This window comes from Talaromyces proteolyticus (genome assembly GCF_021365285.1).
Source record: "Talaromyces proteolyticus strain PMI_201 chromosome Unknown BGW36scaffold_9, whole genome shotgun sequence".
NCBI classification, from domain to species: Eukaryota; Fungi; Ascomycota; class Eurotiomycetes; order Eurotiales; family Trichocomaceae; genus Talaromyces; species Talaromyces proteolyticus.
In genome coordinates, this window is record NW_025764285.1 from 1603238 (window position 1) to 1619298 (window position 16061).

General features: G+C 45.4%; 7 protein-coding genes across 7 annotated transcripts; 4 read left to right on the plus strand and 3 right to left on the minus strand.

Moving 5' to 3' along the window:
* Positions 1 to 1044: 1044 nt before the first annotated feature.
* On the minus strand, positions 1045 to 1892 carry BGW36DRAFT_361930 (uncharacterized protein; the record flags this gene model as incomplete). Its single annotated transcript, XM_046214320.1, has 4 exons — positions 1045 to 1290; positions 1363 to 1438; positions 1477 to 1579; positions 1628 to 1892. The coding sequence occupies 4 exons, from the start codon at positions 1890 to 1892 to the stop codon at positions 1045 to 1047; spliced, it is 690 nt and encodes a 229-aa protein (XP_046069778.1).
* Positions 1893 to 3019: 1127 nt separating this feature from the next.
* Positions 3020 to 4640, minus strand: BGW36DRAFT_384390 (uncharacterized protein). The gene is made up of 3 exons (XM_046216784.1): positions 4377 to 4640; positions 4215 to 4302; positions 3020 to 4143 (listed from the first exon to the last, which is right to left on the minus strand). Exons 1-3 carry the CDS (start codon positions 4401 to 4403, stop codon positions 3209 to 3211), a joined length of 1050 nt encoding a protein of 349 aa, XP_046069779.1. The 5' UTR covers positions 4404 to 4640; the 3' UTR covers positions 3020 to 3208.
* Positions 4641 to 5243: 603 nt separating this feature from the next.
* On the plus strand, positions 5244 to 6389 carry BGW36DRAFT_430134 (putative short-chain dehydrogenase; the record flags this gene model as incomplete). The annotated part of the gene is made up of 4 exons (XM_046220796.1): positions 5244 to 5328; positions 5389 to 5614; positions 5685 to 5948; positions 6017 to 6389. 4 exons carry the CDS (start codon positions 5244 to 5246, stop codon positions 6387 to 6389), a joined length of 948 nt encoding a protein of 315 aa, XP_046069780.1.
* A 771-nt stretch (positions 6390 to 7160) lies between these two features.
* BGW36DRAFT_418678 (amidase signature domain-containing protein) lies at positions 7161 to 9126 on the plus strand (the record flags this gene model as incomplete). The annotated part of the gene is made up of 6 exons (XM_046219435.1): positions 7161 to 7457; positions 7510 to 7632; positions 7682 to 7834; positions 7885 to 8751; positions 8840 to 8930; positions 8988 to 9126. The coding sequence occupies 6 exons, from the start codon at positions 7161 to 7163 to the stop codon at positions 9107 to 9109; spliced, it is 1653 nt and encodes a 550-aa protein (XP_046069781.1). The 3' UTR covers positions 9110 to 9126.
* A 1042-nt stretch (positions 9127 to 10168) lies between these two features.
* BGW36DRAFT_300684 (putative checkpoint protein kinase) lies at positions 10169 to 12676 on the plus strand (the record flags this gene model as incomplete). Its single annotated transcript, XM_046211646.1, has 1 exon — positions 10169 to 12676. The coding sequence occupies one exon, from the start codon at positions 10169 to 10171 to the stop codon at positions 12674 to 12676; it is 2508 nt and encodes an 835-aa protein (XP_046069782.1).
* An 800-nt stretch (positions 12677 to 13476) lies between these two features.
* Positions 13477 to 14330, plus strand: BGW36DRAFT_430137 (fumarylacetoacetate hydrolase family protein; the record flags this gene model as incomplete). The annotated part of the gene is made up of 3 exons (XM_046220797.1): positions 13477 to 13535; positions 13625 to 13836; positions 13906 to 14330. The coding sequence occupies 3 exons, from the start codon at positions 13477 to 13479 to the stop codon at positions 14328 to 14330; spliced, it is 696 nt and encodes a 231-aa protein (XP_046069783.1).
* Positions 14331 to 14564: 234 nt separating this feature from the next.
* Positions 14565 to 15728, minus strand: BGW36DRAFT_399270 (uncharacterized protein; the record flags this gene model as incomplete). Its single annotated transcript, XM_046218503.1, has 2 exons — positions 14565 to 15025; positions 15101 to 15728. 2 exons carry the CDS (start codon positions 15726 to 15728, stop codon positions 14565 to 14567), a joined length of 1089 nt encoding a protein of 362 aa, XP_046069784.1.
* Positions 15729 to 16061: the final 333 nt, after the last annotated feature.

The window sequence follows — 16061 nt, forward strand, 5'->3', positions numbered from 1 at the left end:
GGGTTGTGCCATTATTTTGTCCCCGACTAGTGTGTCAAAATGTCTCACTCCCTCCGCGTGATCGCAAATTCTGGCTAGCAACGTGAACGTGAGGAATCATCCCTGTCGCAATTTTCCAGACTACCGTAGTTGAAGAAAACCAGCGTCGCAGCACGTGTGAATTGCTTGGCCTGAGCTGACTTGCCCAGGCCATGCTGCCGGTTTCCGGAGTGCAAAGACTGTCGACATAAACCAAACCCGTCGTAGTTGCTATTATTTGGAAGGTTCCAAGTTCTCCCGTTATTGATTGGACAGGATCAGAATCCGAGTTACGGTGCATATGACTGTGTCGGTGTGTACTGACTCCTTTTTGTGGTGGCTGGCCGCTGAACAATAATGAGTCGCGACTCAAAGAAACGGCCATTCTGTGAGGATTTGGTCGTATATAATGTATCAAAGCGTCAACTCTCGCGTTTTCTATTGAACCATAAATAAATTTCAATAATCAGAATGCATACGAGTCAGGCGTTGGTTGGAGGATGATGAGCCTGGGCCAGCAGCCGCGAGTGCCCCGCAAGAAACAACGAAACTATGGCCAGTCAATTTCTTTATAAAAGAAGTTTATTGATCTTTTCGATAGCTTTGGCCGGTTTATTCTTCTTTCGAAACCGCCACAATGATACGCTCGTCAATAATGCCATTGATTCATTAGGTGTGTTAGCATTCGATTGCTGGATGTGCGAGTCGCACCGGCGACGACATGGATACGGACCAGGGGCAAGACTGACGCCATTTGCTAGGGATGGCCTCTTACACCACAAAAATGTAGAGCCCGACGGTGGCCATGGAAGTCGAAATCCGCTGAGGAGTGTGTAAGGGGAAATCTGGCCTATCAGAAAGGCTCTTTGTTAACTCTGCGCTTCGAGTTCCGAGTCTCTGGAGTCCCCCGCAACAGAAAAATCTATAATATGAAGCTTTATGGAGTATATGTAAAATTGTTATCCATTATTTTTGTAGAAAGCTTAATTTAGTATAAAATGACATGTATTTTAAACCGCTTAATGATTATCTCAACGCGGTGGAAAGCCGCACTGGGATGAATAAACTAGGCGTGATGCCGGGGTCTGGGCTAGTATTCAACACATTGTACCAAGAATTGACCTTGTCTTTGCTCCAGAAAATTTTGAGGGTACTCCAAAGCTCCCACCGGCCGATGTGTTTCGCCATTGATACTGGGAAAACATGCGCGCCCTTAAGTACATGCGGAGATTGCGACCTAGTGATAATGCAACCCGCATCTCTGACGATTGCCTGTAATAATACGAAGTATTGGTCATGGCGACTATACAAGACAAATTATGGCATAGGACAAGGACGACAAACCTGGTGACGAATTTTACTGTCTCTCTTGGCAGATGCAGGGGTGGAAGGTGCAGAAGAAAGCTGGAGAGGAGTGTGACTCTTAAAGGTGGTAGAAGCCTCGGCAGTGGTGCACACAGTGCTGCCACGCTTCCTTTTTTCGACTCTCTGGCTTTGCTTGGAGACACTGCACCAGAAGGAGGTGCTGAGATTGTGAACTGATCCCCAACTCGTGACATCCCTATTGTATAATTAGTACATTACACCCTGCAAGGAATGAAACACCTACACATCCGGACAAGGTTATCTTTGTGCGGTCCAGTCAACAGGTCATGCAGACCATCGGAGTCGTTCTGGTGGTCATCAACCATTTTCCGCAGGTTTTCGACGTCACTGAGCAAGAGCAACACCCATGTGGAACTTTGCACACTATTGCAACCTGTGGAATGGAATAGGATATCAGAAATCTGGTTTAGAAGAAAATGACGCTCTTCTTGTGCAAACTCCAGACCAGGGCTGTCGTTATCGCCTGATTCAGGAACGCGATGGCTCATATTGAGAGGAGCAGGCAGAAAGGGATCTTGACGTGTATGGGAGGACACGAAGTGATGGATATTCCATAAAGGGACTGTGAAAACCTGGCCATATGACGATAGTATTATTACTGTTATCCTTGCCGCCATACCGAAACATGGATCACCACAATCACCGCATCCAGCAATTCCACAAAGAACATGTTCGGCATCTCCTACACAGGAGCGATTAATCCCACTCTTCCACTATCGAGAACTATATTTCGATCTACAAGGGCCCCCGGGATATGAATTACCATTCCACCATATATCTCTTACAAAAGGAGAGTATACTAGGAATTCTCATCTGATGATGACATGTTATTTTGTCAGCCCATATCTCATCTCCATGTCAGGAGTCCTCCTTACAAACGTCAATCTGTTGCCTGGCCCATTGCGCAACCTCAAATCTCCGCATCTTCGACACCGATTTACCGAAAGTGATAGTTTTCCCTCTCACTCATTTTCGACCGTTTGTCACCGCACCTGGTTTTCCCTCTTCCTGGGGCGGTCTCCCAGAACACATAAACAAAGACTGTTTGCTCTGTACGTGACTGAGGGCGTCGGGCAAACCAATATGCCCACCCTACTTGACATACTTGTCAACCCCACCAGGTGGAGTTGGGGTATATCGCTGATGGCCTGTTAGATCCCCAGCGTAAAGGCTATCGCATCGAGACAAACCATTATTCAAGTACGTTCAGAAGATAACTCGCAGTGGAGAGCTGGATCTCCCGGTGGCTTTGATGGTTATCGACCTTGCGCGGTTAAAGTGGGAACAAAGGATAGTGGCATGTGGTTAAGGAATACAGGCGCCTGAATCCCCAGGATGATCGCGACTCCTTTGATACGCGGACCTTCTTTGTGAGGGTGGGAATCGACCGTGCTGTCAAACCGACAGCCTATCTTCCTCTAGTATTAAATACTGACAATATCATATCCTTCGTTAACTCTCTGCTCTATTCGTTCGCCCGCACCCAGCTCCTCATATGGGAACTTTTATGCCAATGGTTTCGGAACAATGATCGAGCACTGGATCGACTTCGGGTCTCATGCTTTTCTGCTGGGGAGCTTTCCTATGTGGATATATTGATGTTTTATACATAATTCGCTTTTGTAATATAAATTTAAATATTGCGTGTTTTAATTGACAACATCACAGCTATTCAAAAACGTCGTTATCACATTGCTGTAACCTTTAAACGGTAGTAACAATGTATTAGGGTACTATTAGAGTGGTATCTGGGTACCCTTCCCTCTATTCCACTATTGTAACCCTAAAATAAGGAATCACATCATCACGAGTTTAAAGCAAGTTTTTTCTCTCCCCTGGCGGCTCGCCACTTATTAGTAGACGCAATCATATCACTGCAGCCTTGCAACAGAAACGACCACTTTCTCACAAGATTCTCACTCATCTCCCATGAATCCGAGCACCACGGGTCGCCCCAAAGCATCATACCGCGGCCAGCAATGTCGTTTTCTCCCTCTGTATACCCACCGAGGAAATCGGAGCAAAGGGCATCTGGATCAAATTTATCTTGATATTTGATAATATTATCACGTAAACTTGCAGAAGGAATTACATCTATCCAAGATTCGTGTGAGACCGTTTTTTGTAAATGTGTGAATTGTAACGAGGGCGGCGATTCTTGGGTTGGAAGCGCAAGGTCTTCTGTATAAAAGTCTGCCCAGCCTTGGAAGTCTTGGCCGTTCAAACGTAGTAGTATGGCCATATTTGTTAATACTCCACGAAGGGCATTGTGCTGGATTAGAACAAAAAGTGTGTGGTCAAGAGAAAGCGGAAAGTCGACTTCGTATTCTGAGCCATGGAGCGTGTATTTTGTGTTCAGAAATAACAGAGTGTCAACTTGTTGCGCAGAAGATGAAACCGCTTCCAGTTGTTTAGGGTATTCAGGGGAGGACGAAGTATCTCGTTTTAGGGTATGACAGAGGTCAGAAGGAGAAAAGTCGGAAATTAGCTCCCATCGCCGCCATACTTTTAATTCGGCCCAAATAGCAAAAGTTCCTGCCGAATCGCCCAATGTCTCTATAATTGCCCCGAACGCATTCCAGTTCTGGAGTTGCTTCAACGTGACCTGCATACGTTGTCGCCCACTTACATGGCTCAGAGCTAATATTTGAAGCATATTCCGGTCAACCAGTGATGATGCTGGAGAAATGGGGTTTGGGTCCTCTGCCTCTGAATTCTTTTGCAGCCTCTGCCGCCGGCCTAGACCCTACTATCAGCAAATTACGTAGCGACTTGATATGCGAATTATACAGTAGTAGTTCAGAACTTACGCCAGGCTCTTTGATGTAGCCGGTTCTGCCTCCTGCGGCGCTCGACTGGGTTCGTAGTCTCCGTCCAGTCATCGTCAAGAACCCGAGCCTGTCTAATTAGCAAGCTTCTCGAAGGCGTTTCGCAATCGGATTTAGCATCAACGTGGAAATGAATTCACCCACCTCTGCAGGTACCAACATAGCGGGCATTAGAGATCCAGTCACAGGTTAAGTGGGTTCAGTATTGGGATGCAAAGTAAGGGAAGCGCATGACTCCCGTGGCATTCATTCAGCCAGTGGTGGATGCGGCCGCTTAATCTCCGTGGATTTAAACCCGACTCTAACAAAAAGAGTCTGTGCGAGTACGAATCTGAATTGCTACTGGTTGCCTTAGTCTTATTATGTGAAGGTTGCCTAATAATTCCAGCATCCGTTCGTGAAGTCTAGAAGTTGCGGTAGCGACGGAGGTCATCTGGAGGGGTGGGAACCATTTCTCTTAATTCTCTTAATGCTTACTGTACATGAATGCAACACGATTGGATAACTCAATCTGCTTATCCTGCATAAGGCTAGTTTATTTGCGGCTTAAACACCTATTTAACTCGCCTGATACAGGATAGGGGGAACCTTTAGCTGCTTATTGTGCATATGAGCTACTCCCTATACGGCATGTGGGGATAAGGATTCCCTTGACTTTTGCAGTTGAAATTGTCAATATTCAACAAGAACAAGTTATTTTTTTGGAGAAGAATAATATTATCAATACGACACTCAATACCATACATCCATGGAGCTCGGTCATAGGAGATACGTGTACTGGCTCCGCACTAGACTCGCGGCGATAACATCGCTCCGATGTGGCCGAGTATATGACTAGTATATAAATATCGGTCCAGGTCTATGATATCGGCTTTATGATCAATTCAGCAACAATTCTACATCTTCAAGTGTTTCATCACATCGCATTTGTCTATCAACTAACAATTGATACTCAACAATCCCAATTGATAGGTTTTTTCTGATCACTGAAATTGTCATTCAACTTTCGCCATGCCTAACCTTGAACAATTCGTCAACTTCAACCCCGAGGAAGAAATTCCTAATCTTGATGGAAAGGTTATTTTCATAACTGGTGGTTTGTTTCTCATTGATACCACTAAGCCTATTGACTGTTACTGATTGTATCTTGCACTAGGGACCTCTGGGCTTGGAAGAGCGTCCGTGATAGCGCTCGCGAAACACAATCCCGCTCACATCTACTTTACTGGAAGAAATGCCAAAGGAGCACAGGCATTAATTGGAGAAGTGCGAGCGGAGAGACCTTTGATACAAACAACTTTTGTCAAGATGGACATGACATCGTTAGCATCCGTCAAAAAAGCTTGTAAAGAATTTGTCCACGATAGACTTGATATCCTCATGTGAGTTATCGAATATCAGATTCCTTTAAGGAACATTCGCATGGGTTGTCAATATTGACTTTATCTATAGGTGCAACGCAGGAGTCATGTTCATTCCACCCGGCGTCAGTACCGACGGTTTCGAGCTTCACTTTGCCATCAATCATCTCGCGCACGCAATGATTATTCAAGAGCTCCTACCAGTGATGACAGAAACCGCCAAGATGCCGAACTCAGATGTGCGTGTTCTATCTTTGACATCGACGGCTTGGATGGGCCACCCGAAGAACGGTGTTACCTTCTCAACACTTCGAACTCCGCAGAAAGGGTTCATGGGATCGTCATTCAGATATGGGTATGGATTTTTTCCTTGCGGCGTTCATTAATTGATTAAAAAATTATACTAAATTCATAATCATATAGGCAGAGCAAGCTCGCCAATATTGTCTACCCTGCCGAGCTGGCTCGTCGCTATTCAAACACAAATATCACGTTCCTATCTGTTCATCCTGGAGCTGTAAAGACGCCTTTGACAACAGCAAAGCCCCCGCTTCATCTCAGGTTAATTACGCTCATTGTACTATGGTTTATGGGAGTTACTCTCATGGAAGAAGAACAAGGTCGCCTTAGCCAGCTTTGGGCTGCGGCGGGAGCGAAAAAAGATGAGCTGACAAACGGATCATTCTATATGCCTGTAGGAAGATTGAGTGATGATAGACTGGACAAGACGGCGCAAAGCCCAGAGTTGGCGCAAGAGCTGTGGGCGTACACACAAGATGTTCTGAGTAAGTTTTGATGGTTTCAAAATTAGGTGACGATGGGAAATGGTAGTTGGGAACCGAGAAAGAGTTCATTTCTATGTTCTTCGTCTTTTTTGTTTTGGTTTTGATTTTCCTTCTCCCCTTATGCTTACATATATGCAATATTGTAATCAAAGAATTGGTTCAGAAATTGATTGAATACTCGTCTGTTCCAAATGCATCAATAGATTATCAACACTAATTGACTTCAATTATAACATTCGAATATTCATTACTTAACAAACCAAACAGATTTCTCCCATTTTTAAAGCAAGCTATGAGGGTTAACTCAACTCCATCCATATTAGAGATCGTTTAATTTCTGTTGTACACTGGGGCACATTCACTCCCGCGTATTCAATGTTTTCTGGAAGTTATTACAAATAGCCCTCATTTTTTAGGTAAAGTGGGAGCCCGAGTGGGCTCCCGAGTGGGGTGTGGGGTGGATGTGGGATATCACGAACTACCTATTTGGGCAGTTTTGGACATCAATTAATGTCTACTAAACTATTTATAAATTGGTTATTTGTAAAGTGTGGGACAATCATGATTGCGGCGAATAATTCACACCACGTGGAATTTATAAGCATGAAGACAATTCCAAAATTTCCAAGAGTATATATATACTTTGCTTGCACTTCAACCATTAAGTGTATCAAAGCCAGACTTTCTTTCGATAAGATTATACTACAAAGCAACCTCGAACAAATTGGGGACTATTGGACAGTACACTCACATCAACAAATTTCCTTGAAACGCTATTCACGATGGAAAGGTGGCAGGAACGAGTTCAGGCAAAACGACACGCTGCCCTAGAGAAAATTCCAATAGACTGGCGCTTACCAAAGGGCTTTCTCCAAAGCATTAAAGCATTAGAAAGTGAATCTACCGACCTTATCGCACTGAACGCCATTCGAAGGTCTGGGTTGCTATCTTCCTCGGAGCTGGAGATTACCGAGAACTATACAGCCTCTCAGCTAGTGAAGAAACTAGCATCAGGATCATTTTCTGCAGAAGCTGTGACTCGCGCTTTCTCAAAAAGGGCGGCAATTGCAGAACAGCTGGTATTGAGAGACATTTCTTTGTGGGATTAGGTTTGCTAAAACATATATGCAGACTTCATGCCTCACCGAAACCTTCTTCGACCAAGCTATTGAGAGAGCACGATTCTTGGATGACTATCTCCAACGAGAAGGACGGGTAGTAGGGCCCTTGCATGGACTACCCATTAGCGTCAAGGTGTGTTCCCATTGCAGATTTGTGAAATTTTGGTCTAAATATTGTTTAGGATAGTTACAATATCAAAGGGGTTCCGAGCACTATTGGTTATGTCTCATTTCTGGACAATGAACTGCCTGAAACAAATTCGACACTCATAGATGTGTTGCTTCAGCTCGGCGCCGTCTTATATGTGAAAACCAATATTCCACAATCAATGATGGTAGGTTTACGTCTATGTGACTGCCTACGCTTAAGCTAAATCAACACTAGGTTGCGGATTCTGAAAATAATATTTTCGGACGCACGTTGAACCCATTGCGAACCTCAATGACTGCCGGCGGCTCGACAGGTGGTGAGGGAGCTCTTATTGCTCTTCGTGGATCTCTTATTGGAGTTGGGACAGACATCGGTGGTTCCATTCGCGTCCCTGCATTATGTTGTGGTTTATATGGCTTCCGGCCTACGACTGGCCGAGTGCCGTATGGAGGCATTGTTCATCACGGACTCCCTGGACACCCTGGAATTCTAGCTACCGCCGGACCTCTGACAACATCGTTGACCGATACTGAACTGTTCCTTACTTCAGTGATCTCCGCAAAGCCATGGAAATACGACTCGACTACTCATGCAATTCCATGGCTTCCTGTGGGGGGAAATGTAGCCTTTTCGCCTCTCAGAATTGGGGTTCTTGCGGAAGATCCTAAATGGCCATTGCACCCCCCAGTCCGACGTGCTATTCATGATGCTATTAGTCTCCTCAAAGACGCTGGTCATAGCATTATTCAGCTATCCCACGACGTTAAAATCTCGGCAAGCACGGGACTTGACCTGTCCCTTCAATATTTCTCTCTCGATGATTCCAACACATTTTTACGCCATATAGAGAAAGGAGGCGAGCCCCCTATCAATGCACTCAAAGTGCTAGGCTTAGACAAGCCCTCTACAAACCATTCAAAGTGTACCATCCAAGACCTTGCTGCACTAGACTTGAAAAGGGTGGGATATGGCGATGCATGGAGCAAGCAGATATTAGACCTCAATCTTGATATTATCATTGGCCCTGGGGCACAGAATACCGCAGTGCCTCATGATTCTTATGGTCTCTTCCCATACACTGTGATGTGGAATCTTCTCGATGTATGTTCAGTGTCTCTCCGTGTTTATGAATTTGTGTGACCACTCACGCCAGACATAACCGTGACTAACGTCCCCTTTTTTCTGACAGTACCCTGCATCGATTATCCCATTTTCTCGAGTATCAAAAGAGGCCGATCCGGAGCCACTGGTCTTTGAGGCTCCTGCTCAAGGACCGCCTTGTATGTATTGCTTGAGCCTTTTGTTTTGCTGCAATGACTGATACTCCTTTTATCCAGACGATCCGGAAATACTTGATGGCCTCCCATGCGCAATTCAAATCATCGCCCCTCGTTTCCATGACGAGAAGTGTCTGGCAATTTCGAAGGTTGTGGATTCAATCTTGAATGGAAAAAGGTAGAGTAGCTTACATAGGACGAACTTTATATTAGCCTGGTGTTAATTTCACCCCTGATAAAGTCTTTTAGGCAGATTTGCATATGTATCGAATTTGTAGCTGAAACATCAAAAGTTAACTAGTATAATGATTTTCTTATTGTATCCATGTTAATTCCTCTTTATTTCTTATATTTAAATCTTATTCAATGATGAATATCACCACTCTACGTATAAACTAATATTGACTAGATATAAGGGTAAAAAAATAGCCGATTTTCCTTCACGAAATGTGTCCCATAGCCCTGTGCATTTCCCAGGTACCAGATGGAGATTTTAGTATCATGAGAAGAATATACAAGGTTAGATCTGATAATAAGTTTCAGCGATCAGCGAGACAGCTTTTGAAGAAAGCGAAGAAACAGAAGTCGAACATTGACGTGATCGCTCGAAGCATAGAGCCAAGGAAGCCCTAGAATCCTTTCAACCCTAACCCTAAACCTATGTTACACATCAAGTTATTGGGCTTGGGGGGTTGTCATGCTACCTTCTCTCCACACGTTAGTTTCACATATTCTACATGTATATAAAAGGCATGCTCTTCTATATGACGTTGCAAATCAATCATTCGAATAGGTCTAGATGACTGCACCCGGTTGCAAGAAGCCGAAATCCTCTCATAAGGCGCCTTAGCGTAATATAGAAGACATTGAATTGATAACTACACAAAGCATCAGATAATCGGATGTTAATGTAACACATGAACAAAAATGGTCAAATCAAGCATTTGTTTCTTTGAGGATGATAATAGCCATGGGTAGTCATGTGATCTGCGGGAGCCAATCATGCGGCCAGCAGAATATGGTTTCCATGACGACGGTGTTGACAAACTAAATCACGTGTATCGAATTGGCGCTAATGAGCGGGCGCTGCCAGAACTACAACGTTGTTTCGAGCCTGTCATGACCAGCTTGTATATCGAATATTGTTAGAGGTCGACCACAACACCCAACGCCGAGGCATTGGTGCCTACAATTTGGAAATAAGGATCAATGTACAGCACGACGCGTTAACCTATCATAAAATGGCCACAGAGGCGTCGCCAACACCGGCGTCATCCGCATACAGAACAAGCGGTGTACAACGACCAATTTCGCGACACCTTTCTAGATCCTCACTTTTGCGACCGAACTCAGGCCGCGCATCGCCTGCTATACGCAATGAGCTTTTACGCAGTGGCCGTTCCTCGGCAGCCCAAAACTATAATGGCGACAGTTCAGATGACGAGGTTGTTCCAGAACCAAAGTTCAGCGCATCCGTCAAGGCGCTGTTAGAATCAGATGCAATGAACATGGACTCTTCTCCCCGCCACGAGTCTAGTTTAAAACGATCAAGTATTGCCACCAGAGACTTTCAGCACCCTCCAGCTACCTCTGTGCGACCTGAGAGGCATGTGAGGGTAGCTTCCCCTCACGATTCATCCGGTGGTAGTCCAGCTCCTCGAGTGGTTCGAGTAGGCTCTGTGAAACTACAACCAAGGCCTGAAAGTGTAAGCTCCGAAAGCCAGAGCTACTCAAAAGATTTTATAACTCCAGCACCGCGTACACGCAGTGTTCGCATTACTGGATCGAGAAGTACCACTCGCTCTCCGCTTTCAAATTCACCATCACACAAGCCAACAGATATGGAACTGTCTAGCGGTCCAAAAGGCTCAGATATCTCAGGCGATGAGAAGCGACCTCGCATGGATGATGAATTTGCTCCACGTATGGGAACTTCATCGGTGTTGAGATCGCGTAATGCTGAGGAACCCGGTCTTCAGAGTTCGCTCCGCGTCAAACGAGTGGGCAGATTGACTGGGTCTTTTCTGAATGGACCGGCTCGAAGAGGTGTTCTACGCAGGCAGAGCGAAGAGATCAATGAACAAAATGAGGGTGATGATCCATCACCTGAAAGGCGTTCTAAACAGCCGTCACCACTACAATCACGAGAAGAAAATGGAGCTAGTGGTCGTCTCAGTAGAGCAGCGTCATCCCCAAGATTATCCTGGATCGATTCCGATCCCCGTATTTTGGAGAAGCCGGCGCCAGCTGTACCAAAGCCAATCATTGAGATTCCATTTTCTGGACCGCCATCACCAAGGTCATATCGGTCTCGATCTACACCGGGAACTGCGTCAGAAGGCTCGTTGCAATCCGAGGGCGTAAAAGAGCAGCCTCAATATCGAGTACCACCTCCGGTGCTTCCATCAGCACAGGATCAAGAAAATGACCCGCCACCCACATTCAAAAGAGCCAAATCCTCAGGACTGAGTCTTTTAGATAAGCCCGAGAAATTTTCGGTAATATACGACGACGACAAGAAAGAACATGAACAACAGCCAGCGACAGCCTCTCCCCGAAAGCCTTTAACTTCTCGAAGCAACAACACTCCTCGTCGGCCGGCACCGCCGCCACCCAAGATGTCTGTCTTGGAAACAGCTACAGCAACTGGAGGCGCAGCGACCACTGCTTCTCATTCGCGAAAGAAAAAAAGTCAGGTGGTGATCAATCACAAAGCCTTCACTCGCATGGACTGTATTGGTCGTGGTGGCACCTCTCGAGTTTATCGCATCATGGCTGAAAACTATAAAATATTTGCCCTCAAGCGAGTGAACCTGGAAGATGTGGACCGTCTTACATTGGCAGGGTATAAGGGAGAAATTGATTTACTCAAGAAGCTGGAGAATGTGGAACGAGTTGTACGACTCTTTGACTGGGAAATCAACACCGAAAAACACACCTTAAGCGTACTTATGGAAATTGGTGAATCCGACTTGGAGAAAATCTTGACCTATCGTCTCAATGCCGAAGATGCCGTCTTTGATCCTAGTTTTACACGCTATTATTGGAAAGAGATGCTCGAATGTGTTCAAGCAGTGCACAAGTTCAACATCGTTCATTCTGATTTGAAGCCTGCAAATTTTCTCCTTGTGCAAGGACGACTAAAACTTATCGATTTTGGTATCGCCAATGCAATCCAGGATGATACCGTCAATGTGCATCGTGAACAGCAAGTTGGCACCCCTAATTACATGTCACCGGAGGCCCTTATCGATTCCAATGCTACATTAGGTCTGCCAGCAAGCGTGGGGAAGATGATGAAGCTTGGGAAACCTAGTGACGTTTGGAGTCTTGGCTGTATCCTGTATAAGATGGTATATGGACAGCCACCATTCGCGCGTATTGCTAAATACTATGAACGACTCATGGCTATTCCCAACCCCAAGGTCGCAATCGAGTTTCCTCAGTTTGCTATTGGCGGCGTGACCGTTCCATTTGGCTTGATGCGGACTATGAAACGTTGCCTGCAACGAGATCAGACTCTTCGCCCATCTATTGATGAATTACTGAGCGAACGTGATCCTTTCTTGTATCCTGAGGCTCAGCTCGAAGGAACTGTTCCTGTAACGCAGGAGATGATTTCTCGGATTTTGACAAATGTGGTGAATCACTGCCGCGTGCGAGGCATACCGAAGGAGGAAGAACTAGCCGCATGGCCTGCTGGCTTTTTTGCGAAGATTAAAGCGGCAGTTGATGAAGAACACAAATGATTGTAACGCGGTTTCGCGCGGAGTTATGTGTCGATGAATATCGGTGTTGATTTTTTTACTTACATTTCTTGGCTACCAATTTTTTTGGTTACAAGCCTTGGTTTCGTTAGATTCGCGCGTTCAAGCGTCGCATTTGTTGGATTCTTGGTTACGATTATTTGTTCTATTAGCGGTCGGTGTACATCACATTTTTTTTGGTGTAGACTCTTGCCTATACCCGTCCAGTCAGGCCTTTCCTTTTCAATTCTGTCTATATTAGCAACCTTCGGCTTCGGCGAGCTGGCGTCCAAACATTTACTTATTTTCTATTGTATGGATCATGCCATGCACGGCGAGATTGGAGTTGGGGATCTTATTATGACCCTTCGATTGGTGCTCGTACTAGGATAGTACTTTTATATAATACAAATCACATTGATGATCCTATTTCTACGGTCAAACAGGTGAATTACCAATCAGTACATTGATGTATTTATACAGAAGTCTCTGTTTGTTCTACTGCGATAAACAACATTTGAAGGTTGGCCGATAATACATGTACAAATGTCTCCAAATGTTGTTTAGGTGTATTCGTGATTCTCCGCAAATCGGCCTTGTTGAATACGTACCTCCGCCGATCCGCATTCGGGCCTGATCCATGTCGACGGCTCGACGGTGACTTTGCCGATTTCCGCCATTTTTCTGTACAGCATCTTGCGCATATAATATTATATATACTTTTGTTTATAATATATTTTCTACAATCACAACCTATATTTTGCAAGTGACGAAGAAGCTCAAAGCACAAGCGAACCGGCACAATGGCAGCCTCTTTCCGAAACAACTGTCGCAAGATCATCTGCATCGGCCGGAATTATGCGTATGTCTATTGTCGCATCTGAGCGCAATTGCGCACCGCTCTTTCTATCTTAATACAACGCGAATTCTAACGAGAGTCGAGGAATCTAGAGACCATATCGCCGAATTGAATAACACTCGTCCCAAACAGCCATTCTTCTTCCTCAAACCAACCTCTTCGCTACTTCTCCCGGGCCACGGCCCTGTTCTACGCCCCAAGGGGGTGAAAATGCACTACGAAGTCGAACTCGGTCTTGTCATGGGCAAGACGGTGCGCGATCTGGACCCGGAAGATCACAAGACCGCGTTGGATGCTATTGCCAGTATGCCCGTTCGACCCTAGATATCAGTTATTATTATGAGGATACGGTGTCTAACTGTATGTTACATAGACTACGTCCTGGCCATCGACATGACGGCGCGCAACGTGCAAGAGGAAGCCAAGAAGAAAGGTCTGCCGTGGTCAATCGCCAAAGGCTTCGACACATTCTGTCCCATATCGGAACTGATCCCGAAATCCGCGATTCCAGACCCCCACAATGCGTTTTTGAGACTAAGTGTTGGTGATCAAGTCAAGCAGGAAGACTCGACGAATTTGATGCTGTACAGGATCCCCCGCCAATTGGCAGATATATCAAGGGTGATGACGCTGGAGCCTGGTGATTTGGTCTTGACGGGTACGCCGAAGGGGGTTGGAGAGGTGAAGGCGGGAGATGTGATGAGGGCAGAGATCGAGGTGGACGGGAAACGCATTGAAAAGATCGAGGTAGAGGTTAGGGATAGATTGGAGGGGAAGTATGAGTTTAAGGAGACTTGATTGTCAATACCAACTGTGAACTGCTAGGTGGTTGATTTGTTGTGCGGGGTCGTATATATGTTTTTTGTTGTGTACATGTTTACAATCAAAAGTATTATCAACTTTGTAACAATGTGAAGATACTACTTTGATATATTAGTCCGGACATGATTTAACCTATATTATATCGGTCTGACACAAGTGCAGAATTCCCATTATGTATTTGGGGAGCACGGTCCAGGCATGGTCATTCATCTAGGAAGATATATCATTCTGCTTCCTTTTCTTCGCGCCCGCTTTTGCCTTCGACCTAGTGTTGTAGTAAACGAATTTCATCTGTTTCTGCTTCGTGGGTGGCTGTTTGAAATGGTTGCAAAAGTTCTCGATATTGCTCCACACCCAACCCAAGTCATCCAGATACTTCTCCATAGCTGCCTTGACAGTCTGATCATTTCTCAAACCATCAAAGAATACTTCAACCATATGACCCTCTTGTTTTCGTCGAGGTAACTGGAAACGCAACTCCGCAGCAAAGGTGTAATACTCGTGCAAATTCCGTGTTTCTTGCTTTATTCTCTGGAAAATTGCTTCGATGTACGAGATGGGATTCTTCACCGGCATAGAGTCAGGGACCCATGAATCGGTCATTGTCGAGATAGCTGCTTCGTCTATGATGCTATCTTGAATGGTCATCATTTGAGACGCGGTTTTGCAAGCTACACGCTTCCCGTTAACCACATCTTATTTCCAAGAGAGTGAATCTATTCAGAATAAGATAGGGAAGAGCATACTGTTTTTGTCCACTTTGGTTTTGCCATATCTCAAAACAACAATCATTTTGGGCTGGGGCACTGTCTGAGTACACGCCGCACGAGTTTTCGATGGACTTTTCTCAGCTTTCTTCAACACTTCCACCTTACCTTGATTCAATCTTGCCAACTCCAGCTGTTTGGTTGCCAAACACTCACACTTATTCTCAACATTGACCACATTGAGTTTCACCTCAGCCATACCCTCTGCCAATTCCTTGACTTGAGCCGCCACATCATCCAAGTCGCCTTGCATCTTCTTGACAACACCTTCTTCTCTAACCCTCTCCTGCCACGCGGTAAAAATCGCGGTGACCCGTTTATTGACTAACTCAAGGGACGTGGCGAACTTGTCGCGGACAGTGGTGACCTCATTTTTGAGATCGTAGTTCTCCGTTTGCAAGCCCTTGAGGAGAGTTTCAAGATTGGAGAGTGTTTGTTGGTGTTCGGTCACTTTGCTCGAGTATGCTAAGAGATCGGTAGTTGTATCTTCGAGGCGACGTACAAGATGGACATGTTCCTTGCGTAGTTGGTAGGCCCAGAGAAGCGAGCCCTTCGATGCAGGGCCGCTACTGAGATCGTCCGGCTGGAAGGGAAGAGTAGGAGCCATTTCGAGATGACGGTGAAGCCGTTTATAAGAGCAAAAAGGCCGAGAGATGAGAAGAGATGATGAGAAATGATATAGTGTGGTGGTGGTTACGTGACGACCCGCTCCGGCAAATGGAACGAGGAAGGAGCAGCAAAAAGGGACAAGGAGTAAGTCAGTTGAATGAATAAACAGAAATGGCATTTACCTCTATCTATGGCTAAAAGCAGGTATACAACCACCCCCTGTCATTATCATAATTCGTCCGTTCGCCCAAACTGCCTCGTCTGCTCATGGCTCTTTAAACAAAAGACAATGAAAAGCGCCCGGACGAACATTTCTCATTACTTCGTCCTG